The sequence below is a fragment of the Rhipicephalus microplus genome, chromosome X (assembly GCF_043290135.1).
Source record: "Rhipicephalus microplus isolate Deutch F79 chromosome X, USDA_Rmic, whole genome shotgun sequence".
NCBI lineage: Eukaryota > Metazoa > Arthropoda > Arachnida > Ixodida > Ixodidae > Rhipicephalus > Rhipicephalus microplus.
In genome coordinates this window covers 281,656,922-281,667,395 of record NC_134710.1, presented here as the reverse complement: position 1 = coordinate 281,667,395, position 10,474 = coordinate 281,656,922, and the positions used below count along the sequence as shown (strand labels likewise).

General features: G+C 42.9%; 1 protein-coding gene across 1 annotated transcript; it reads right to left on the bottom strand.

Moving 5' to 3' along the window:
- Positions 1-1,361: 1,361 nt before the first annotated feature.
- Positions 1,362-8,397, bottom strand: LOC119162195 (uncharacterized). The gene is made up of 3 exons (XM_037414663.2): positions 7,315-8,397; positions 2,648-2,856; positions 1,362-1,481 (listed from the first exon to the last, which is right to left on the bottom strand). The coding sequence occupies exons 1-3, from the start codon at positions 7,661-7,663 to the stop codon at positions 1,362-1,364; spliced, it is 678 nt and encodes a 225-aa protein (XP_037270560.2). The 5' UTR covers positions 7,664-8,397.
- Between the last annotated feature and the right edge of the window lie 2,077 nt (positions 8,398-10,474).

Here is a 10,474-nt window from a genome sequence, read left to right as displayed (position 1 = left end):
TACCCACAGTTTTGGGGCTTGCTGTGTCCCATCCGTACGTAGAGCAAGGACGACGGAAGCTTCTCGTCAGAAACAACGACATTTATTTAACTAAACACGGTGTATGGGAAGGTCGTCCCAGCGACGAGACAGCTACGCTACGACCATGATTCCGCGGCAGCAATGATCGGCCAGTGCGGGTGACAGCCTCCGTCCTTCGTGGCAGCCAAGGCGTCCCCGCGCACCACTACTGCGCAACACGTGGTGCTATCTCTTGATAGCCGGTGAGTGTGGTTCGATTGATATGTGGGGTTTAACGTCCTAAAACTACTATATAATTATGAGGGACGCCGTGCGCGTGGTTCCCAGAACATTCAAGATTAAATAACAGGAGCTAGACGGAATGCAAAAAAAAAAATTCAGTAATAGTGTGAACGAGCAGGGGTTGAAATAATCTCTATTTGGCACGTCTTCCCGAGTTCTTGCTCTGGTTTGAATGACTGTGCATTTCCCTTAATTTAATTACCCCCTTTCATCTATCTCTTCACACAATTTCTTTTCTGAAAACTACTCTTCTCGTACAATCACGCTTTTTTCAGGGAACAATGATGATTTCAGAATTCCCTGTTTGCCTTCTGACTTATAGTACTCAGCATCGACTGTTACTTAGTGAGGGGTTTCAGCCAACTACTTGGACAAGGACAGAAAGGGACACGACACAGTGCTGGATCCTCCTCTGTTGGTTCAGTTGCTAGTGCAGCAGTGTGTCATCTCCCCTAACTTCCTCGTCCAAGTAGTTGGCAGGAACCTCTTGATATGTGCCACCGACGAGCTAAGCAAGCACAGTTTAATTCGACTGTTACATTACTGTTTCTTTTTTGGATTGATTAACAAGACACCGGTGAAAAAATCTTTGAAGCGAACTAAAATAACAGACGGACAGAAAAAGCTGACAAGGACAGCGCTTGCTGTTCTTGTGAGCCTCTTCTGTCCGTGTGTTTTTTCTTAGTGCGCTTCAACAAAATATTCAATTATGAACGCAATTCAACTGGCCCAACTTGCCATCTTGCTGCAACACCGGTGGCTTTTTTTTCAATAGTATTGATTGATTGATTTGTGGGGTTTAACGTCCCAAAACCACTATTTGATTATGAGAGACGCCGTAGTTGAAGGCTCCGGAAATTTTGACCACCTGGGGTTCTTTAACGTGTTCAATAGTATTCCCGCCATTCTGCCCGTATAATTCATCTTCCGGCCCTGCTCTCAAACCATCTACATATCTGTGCAGCATTTTTCTTGTATTAAGAACAAAAACTTTTCATCATTATAGCGTGATAAGAACATTCCAAATTAAGATCATGTATTTTTTAAATGACAGACGTTCACTTGCCTGCATTGATGATGGCTTGCAGATCTTGTTTATTGCAGTCGTTGGTAATGCAGACGCCAAGGCGTGTCACGGGGACTTCATCAATGAAAAAATAATCCGTGTATTGCTTAATCTGAAAGTTGTTGGAACAGGTGTTTTGTGCCAAGTTCTACGTAAACAGAATTATTGTATAAAGCTACAATTCAAGCTACTGTAATCGTGGTAGATGAGACACGTATATCCTATTACATTCCAGGAGACTAAATGGTTTGTTATGAAAATTGGTACATTATTTTCGTTGCCTAGGACAGCCACATCTATTAACTGACAGATTGTGGGAATCTGGTTTGATGCAAGAGTTACGGGGAAACTGCGCCGGGCAACGTCAGACCAAAAAATAAAAATATAAAATACACAATATTTTGCTTAGAATATACATATTTCTAACTATCACACTCTGTAAATAGAGAAACAAGACAAGGCATACTGTAGTGAGCGTCACACAATAAAGGCTTCAGAAGAACACGAAAAAATTGAGGCACGTGCAGAATGTGGGGTGTTGTTTGCATAGATATCCTGCAATGTTTGTTCTGAAGAACACTACTCATCAAACACTCATGAAACGCTACGACATAATATTGCGCAGCTGCGTACTTACGGCGATTCTGTCAGAAGCAACACTTCTGGAATGTTTTAAGGAGGTCTGTGTACACTATGGTTATAGGATGAACTTAAAACCCTCTTTGTCCGCTTGGGAAGCCGGATATTTCGTTTGACTATAAACCTAAAGCAGTTCTTAAAATTGATATTGCAATTTTGAAAAAAAAATTCAAGGAGAAAAGTGTCTGCCCTACGAAAGTATAGTTCATTTATTCTCTAGTGGTCGGAACCCTCGTCTTTTTATTCCAAATTATATGTTCTCATTTCGCGTCCTGTTACTGCTTTGATTTTTGCTGTGTTTTTCTTACCGTTAAATGCCATGCACTATCAACAGCAAAAGTATTCGGGACGTTGGATTCACAACAAATGCTAATTTTGGCTATATCAGTGCCTAATGCTTGTAATCAAGTAGGTGACTGTATAGATCAGAATTCCGTGTGCAGTATGAAATATTTTTCTTGAAATCACATTCCAAGACAAAGCGGTAATTAAGGTTTAATGAACATTTCACGCTTCGCAAGCTTTGCTGTTGATAGTACCTGGGTGAACATTAGAAGAAACCATGCATTGATTTCCTGGAAGTTATCACCGCCAGATACACTGCACTGAGATACTTGTTCCGTATGATAGAATGCTTACGAGTGGGTGCAGCACGTCAAGTGACGAGATACGCTTTTTCAGGGCGCGGTTCTCTTTCAGGTGGAACAGCACGCTGCAGTATTGGCCACGAGACACTTCTAGGCCATAGTTGTCGTGCACTACGGTTTCCAGACACTCGTCGAAAGCGCCCAGATCAGCCTTGGTTGCCTGCAGCAGCCCTGATGGGTACTTTCCGGATGCGTCGAACACTTCAAGAGGAAGAAAAAAAGTTTTAATTTTTTATGAGTAGAAAGAACCGCACAAATGTGATGCTAATGACTTTTTCCATCAATGGAAAATTTGTATTAAGAGTCGAGATTCTTATGAATGTTGGTTGGCAATTCCATTTTTCTCAATGTTCTTTTTTTCTTTCTCGCTGTGATTGCGATGTTTTTTATGATCCTCTAGTCACTACACAGCCCCTCCGGCATGTAACATGGGGTGGTTTGTAGTATTGGTAAATAGAATAATAAGTAATTCAGTGCAAGAAATACTGTAGGAAAAAAATCAAACAGAGAGAAAACCGAAGCAAACGCTACGAATACTTCGCAATAAATCCGCACAGACCGTGTATTGCTCACAATCTTGCAATGCCATATGTTAAAGTGTGGGTGTCTAGAATTCACTTTACTTTTTAAATCACCTTGATGGTACATGAGCATTCCGAGTATGTTGTGGCATGCCTCAATTTTTGACGACAACACCTGTGCTTTCGGACCTGTGCCGCTCTATACGGTGGTCAGTGGTTGTGCTTCTCAGCGGCTGACCTCGAAGGCACGAGTTCGATTCTGGCCACCACTGTCACATTTTCATAGAAGCGAATCGCCTGACACCTGCATACTGTGCAATGTCAGCGCATCTTAATAAACCCCAGGCAGTCGGCATCATCTGGAGCTTCAACTGCAGCGTGTTACATAAGCTGACATGCTTTGGGGCGTTAAATCCTATAGATCAAGCAGTTGCATTCAGTAATTCTTACCATTAATTTTTAGAGAGTTGACTCTTGTATAGCCTGAGAGAGGACCCACCTGTCTATCTCGTGTGAAATATTGTTGCTGCAAGAAAGAGGTGAGAACGGCGGCCACCTTTACCATCCAATTACGACGCCTACTATGCAAGTTATCGGGCGACATAGCGCATCTTAATAATATTCTATAAGAATATATAAACACAACTGAAAATCCACATGCTAAGATGCCACGAATGCCAGTTGTTCTACAAAGGTTTAGTTCTTTTTTTATCAGTTCATCTGAAGAATTCAGGATTTCGTGACAGGCACTGGTAGAACCAGTTTTTCTGCTCAAACGCTTTCAAACTGGAAATTTTTTTTTCAGATGCCCAGATCGGCGCAACGTCCACATATGCACTCAAGCTTAGGGCAGGCACGTGAAAGCAATAAATAATCACAGGAATGGCATACATGAACAGTTGGCGCAAGAACCACTACCCTGTGGGAAAAGCCTAATTGTTTGAAGTGAAACGCCTTTATCGCTCTGCCATTTGAGCTTCAATGAACGCCGATTGGTGAGAAACCACCGCGACAGATGCTTCATAAAATGAGTGTGTTTTGAGTGTTTAAATCATCATTTTAAGAAAGAAGTGTAAACTTAAACATTCGTTTTTAATGAGACACATTAATTACGACAACTAAGAGACAAAGGTGCCCCGGGAGGTGTGTGCAATGTTATTGAGGTATGTAATGTAATGTAATGAAATGTAATTACTGTAATGTAATGTAATGTAATTGAGGTATGTAATGCAATGTAACGTAGATGTAAAGAAAGAAAAGTAGACAAAAACATAACTTGACGCCATCAGGGACTGAACCTGCGACCTTCCAATAACGCGTGTGAAGGCCTACCACTGAGGTATGGCGGGGGTCATTCCTACGTCCCCTTTTTATAGGATGTATATCTGAGCTATGAAAATCCATACGTATACCCTATACAATAAGGACGGAGGGATGACCACCACCACTGCTCAGTCAGCAGCGAACGCGTCATTCGAAGGTCACAGCTTCAGATCCTGCCAGTGGCAATTAAGCTACCTTCTCGCCCACATTTCTTTCTTCAAATTTGCCTACAGTTACTTCTAATGGCATCCCCTCCACGTTTTTTGGCTTCATCATCTGTGAGTTCTCAACAATTATCATTTGGGCTAGCATGTCATGGTGTCGCAACGAGAAAAATATTTAGTCTCAACTGTTTGTACTGTTCCTTGTTATCTTTCACCAAGTATTAGTTAGAGTGGTTGCAGGGTTATATGAGAGACGTTTATTTCCACAACCCATTGGTGAGCATGGGGCAGTGCTTAAAGCGGAAGGGGTAGTGAAAGATAGAAGACAGCGGAAAATAGAGGCCACTTTCACGACAGGAATACCCGCGCAAACGTGCTCCAGATCTCGGTACCACTATTCACACGAGAAAAAAAATAACTGGTGCGTGATTGGTGGCACAGCGAATCGAACTCACTGCATACAAACATAGAAGTGCTCGAGAGAGGAAGGAAAAGTACGCATTGAATCACCCAAACGTTAGTGCGGTTGACACACGGTCAGCAACGTTTACACTGTAACTACGACTGGAGAAAGGACACATGAGAAAGGAGAGAATCACGTTCATGGAACAAAGCACCTGATGAACCGGCTCAGTTGAGCACGTTTACGTTCAATCTGTCCTTGTCGAAAGCACGGAGCAACAGTGTTCCTATTACATTCGTAGATATGGCGACCAGGAAGGTTGTCGATGCGTAGTGCACATCACGATAAAGAAGTTAATGAGACAAAAAAGAACTCGGTGAGATGGTAATTAGCGTACCTAGTCTACCCGTTAGTGTGTACTCACAAACACCTTAAAATACTTAGTCCTAGAAAGATGCGGCAGCGGAGCATGTACAGAAGGACGCGCGCTTCTACGATTAAGCAGATGCGGTCAATCTCTTCATGTGAAGCATGAAGCAACAAGAAGAAGCCACAAGCAACACCGCCAAAGAAGGCAACACCGCGCACGCTCATTCCTAGTACTTCGTTTAACGATGAGTGCGCAGTGACACCGTAAGCTGATAAAAAAACTACAACACTCCTTGCATCTCTTCAATTTGTCTCAAGGGTATTTAGTTCTCCAGTGTTCTTTGTCTGCAGCTGACAAGTATAGGCTCACCGAATTTTCGTTTATAGTGTAATTGAAACATAAACTAGATTTATATTGATTATAAGGGTTCGGACTATTACATGGGGTGTTCCCGGAAAATAGGAATATGCTTCGAGTTGGTCGCGAATAAATTGACGCACTGCTACACCACCTTTAGTGTGAAGTTTTGCTTTGTAGTGTAGAAAAAACAAAATGATCTAGTCAGTTCTGTGATGTAAAAATTTCCCAGCAGCAATGTAGATGTCTTTTGACAAGTATTTGAAAGCGTTTCATAGAAGATAAGATTTATTCATTAAATGTTTTGGTGCAGATAAAGTTTTTATGAGCCTCTACTTCTCTTGAAAACAAACTAGAATTAAGATTGCCGTCAAGGAGAGCTCAAGGCACCCCTTACCTAATACACGCCTCGAATCAATAAATATTTAAAGGGTGTATGAAAGACACTGCTTAGCAATGCGTGTGAGTAGACACGAGTCTATACGTGATTCTAAGTAAGGCTGACATAAACGCGAACCAAGACTATAGATAAAACCGTAGGTTGGTAAAAAATTGTTGAACCCGATCTCAGTCACTCAAGAAGTATGTCATGTGCTTAGACTCACTCGGACTAGTCACTCATGAAGTATGTCATGTGCTTTAGACTGACTCGGACTAAGATTCACCAAAATTTTCCCGCGCCGAGCTTAGGTTACGTTACCTTGCTTTCCCAAACTAGGGCGAGCAAAGGAAGCGTTAGCGACCCCGCTGTCTTCAATAGGAGAGCACTTTTGCTTTAAAAGAATGCTTGTATTTGAAGATAGCAGGGAGCACTTGTTCGAGATATAAACGTAAGAATTAGAAGACACGAGCCTCCAAAACAGGCAATGCAACCTTAAAGGACAATGAAGCAAATTCCAGCAAACGGCGTGGCAATGACCGAGAAGAGACAAGATTCAATTCCCAATATCTCATAGTTTTCGAAAGTGAAATATAAGCCTGATCAACTATGTTTCAAAGAAAGTATCACGTCAATTTTCGCTTGTCGAAAATTCTAGGTTTCTGAAGAATTCAGCAGGCACAAAGTATTTATGTCTATACCTATTTTTTTTCTTTAAACCCTGCCGTGACATATCATAATACCTCAACTGAATGTTGATATACCATAAGTGTGGCTTATATACAAAAAAATTGGTATAGTCGTCCCAAGGCTACGAGCTCTGGGACTGTTCTTCCTGCTTCACTCATTAACAACTAAAATAATCACTGCACACTTCTGAGTTTGAGAGAACGCTGAAGTCCTTACGCAGAGATTTTTTTGTAATTGTGGTGGTTTGCTGAAGTATCTGAACACTAGCTCTTGAGTAAATGACCTTACGCTTCGCGCCAGCATCATCACTTTTGATTCTGCTTGATCACTGCGAGGATGCATGCGATGCTTAATAACCTGACTGTAGATATCTTATAATTTCGGCCGAGTTTATCTCCTAGGATCTAGTACTCTGAAAGCCAAAGAACACAAAAAACGTGATCCCTACTTACACTTCAGTGCCCACGGCTCAAGACTCTGGAATCCTCGCATCAGTCGCAATAAGCCGACGCTACATTCGGGCCTGACTTCGGCCTCGAGAAGCTTCCTCCTGAGAGACGAAGGCATGCTGGTGAACAGGCGAGTCACGGCATCTCGTAGTACTTGCTCGTAGTTGGGTTCATCGTCCACTGCTGTGGTGGGTACTGTTGCTAATGTGGAGTCGGGGATAGTTGTACTGGTATTGTTCTCTACCGGCGATGCATGTGCCTCAAATGGCAGCAGAACACATGCCACCAAAATAAAGAGGCATGTAGGTGATGGGCCACTGCTGCTTCTTTTCTTCGTGGTTGGAGACGCCATCTTGTGCGGATGTTCAGACTGAACTCGGTCTATCCCTCGGAGAACCACAATCTCAACTTACTTCAATTGGCTAGCTTACCAAAGCAAAAGAAGCGGCGTTGAGAAGAACTCAGAGCCGGTGCACTCTATGAAGCAACGGAGGCTGTGACATAAACATCATGCTTGGGTTTTCATGACGTGAACGGAGAACAACTGCTACTCTGGAATGCTTGAAATTTAGGGGAAGTGTGTCACACGCAACCCGTTACTGGGTGCAGTATGATGAAGGGCTAGAATCAAGATTGCGATACGCAAGTAGCACTTTGTCTTCGGTGGCATAAGCACAAGTCAGAGTGAACCAGAGAAACTATTACTTCGCTCTTTCACGGAACGCGCTATCTTCGAGCCACTGCTACATGAAAGTAAGTAGAATTTTGCGACAATGCACGGCTTCCTATAGATAAGACTGAGGCTTAAAATGGGGCATGAACGACCAGGCAAGGCAAAGATCCCGAACGCTTTCAATGCTGGTATCTGACAAGGACCGCACCGCCGTGGGGCTGGAGAACCAAAAAACCTTTGGCCTCAGTGCCCAACGCCGTGTGATCATCTACGCGTGCTGTCGCGAGTCGGCAGAAGCGTGCGACTGACAACGCGCCACTGTCTGTCAGGAACTCATATCCGTAATGTGGTGAGAGACATCGGGGAAAGAGAAAAAATGGCTAGTGCTCTACCTGTGGGTGTTGTCCGAAGGCCACAGCAGGCCGTTCTTGCGGGGGCAAACTTCTGACGATGTCATTGACATCACGTCAGCAGGAATATACGGCAAACGACCAGCTTCCTCAGAAGATGCTGCTCCCCAGAGCTCAAGGTCATTCTATCTCGTTTAACGCGCCTTATTTCCTACGACCGTTTCTTGATTTCGCCATTTTTTCCTTTCCTTTCTCATTTAGCCGCTGAAGCCGCATCGCCGATGTGGCAACCCGTGTAGGAAAAGCGTCAAAGGCTAGCGATTGAAATATTGAATATAAAAAAACTACGACACACTGCTGCAGCGGTGGTCACTATCTAGCTTTTTTTTTTCTTTTTTCTTCTGAGCGTTCCCCGTATTATATACGTTCTGTTGGCAATGCGCCTAGCTGTCGGAGCGTGCACTCAGTGTCAAAGCAAGCTTTCGACGAAAAAAAGGTTTGTGGTCGGAATTCGTAAATACCTAGAACTAGATGGGGGCGCAGTGAGAGGATACGGGCTTATCCGTATTGAGTCACTTAAAAAAAAAAGTTGGGGGCGCGCTCTCCTAATGCGTCATGACGTCAGGCGGAGGGAAGACGGGCATGCGTGTCAAGTCTTCATTTGAAATAAATGAAAAGAAAGGGATCGGGATAAGTGAAAAGGATCAAGAGTTGAGACTACTCTTTATAACCCCATGAACTACAAAAAAAATGAATATTTCAGGCTTGATAAACCTAGAAATTAAATACTGTTCTTGAAGAAAAAAAATGTAGCTGATAAAATTCAACTGATAGATACAGGCCCGAGAAAGAGCTTTGTCCGAGAAAGAGCTTTACTACTTCTGCAGCTGTGTGCTTTATTATCGCAACGCATGTTGAAGCCCAGAGCTACTATCATGCAAAAGAAGGCATTTTTGTGACAGTGTGCGCTGTTATGCTACCAATGTTACTACAGCCGCGTCCAATGTAACTTTCGCTACTAATACTATGGCCACAAAAACTAAAAAACAGAATAATCAGGTTCCATTACCATTTCTGCCCTTTTTTATGCGAAGCTTCTCCCTCAGACCTTGGAGGAACATGAAGGCCTGTTGGTTGGGAAGATGGTGGAGAAAAATGGAGGTGTAAGTGGGACCACCAAAGTAGGCAATGGAATCTTGAATGAAAAGGGCTGTTGACTTGTAGATAAGGCATGGACTGATAAAAAAAGATAACGAAACGGGATGAAGCTTCATAAGCCGTGAAATGTCGGCGTAGGAGCTCATTGAATATGGATACCGTCTAGCGCTTAGCCAATATAGTGTGACCCTCATTGGTAAAAAAAAGACAACAAAAAGAAAGTGGACAAAGGTGTTTGCAGGCGTTCAGTGCAGGTCTGCGTTGCGAACGTGGGGCAGCAAAGCAAGTTTCGGTGCTTCGAGGTAACTTAGTTTTTTTGAATAAGTAATTAATTCTTGTCACGAAACTTGCCCATGTGCGTGATGCGAGTAGAAAAAGCCTTGTCTTACTCAGGTAACCCTCGATGTACGAAGGAGAGCAACAACCACCAAACGTTCCATGATTATTTATTTTCCCGCGATTATTGTTGATCACAGAGTTATCGCGTTCATATTGCTACGGCTACAAATGTACCAGTGTGACGTTAGCACCTACAAAGCATTGCATATTTTCTGTTTTTCTGCACCTCACGCCTCTGCTTCTGTTGCTTCAAGTCACCGTATTTTATTTAGCAATACCTTATTTATGTGCACTTATTATTGCCCACCGTCAGTATGAAATCATTGGTAATCTAGATACAGTGGTCAGTTTATATTGTAATCAACAAGTGCTTTTGCAGATCGGTCATTTTGCTGGTTACACACCAACAGCTGTATGTGGCCGTTTATAATACACTTGACCATATTTGATCTGTATGCCCGTATTGGCGATGCTTAGTGTATCAGGTTTCAAAATGACCCATCACTGGACCTTTTTAGCTGTTATGTGCTCATGACAGCAGCCAATTTTGGTGGTGATGTCGTCCACCTCTGGTACTGTTATCCATCGCAGCTATCTCACATAATGAAAAGGTAAAAAAAAACAATAACAAGCTGCAGTTCGA

Coding starts and splice junctions, on each gene's coding strand:
- LOC119162195 (XM_037414663.2), bottom strand. CDS start 7,663: ATGGCGTCTCCAACCACGAAGAAAAGAAGCAGCAGTGGCCCATCACCT. Junction 2,857..7,314: donor TGAGCCGTGGGCACTGAAGT/GTAAGTAGGGAT, acceptor TTCCTCTTGAAG/TGTTCGACGCATCCGGAAAG. Junction 1,482..2,647: donor TTGACGTGCTGCACCCACTC/GTAAGCATTCTA, acceptor AACAACTTTCAG/ATTAAGCAATACACGGATTA.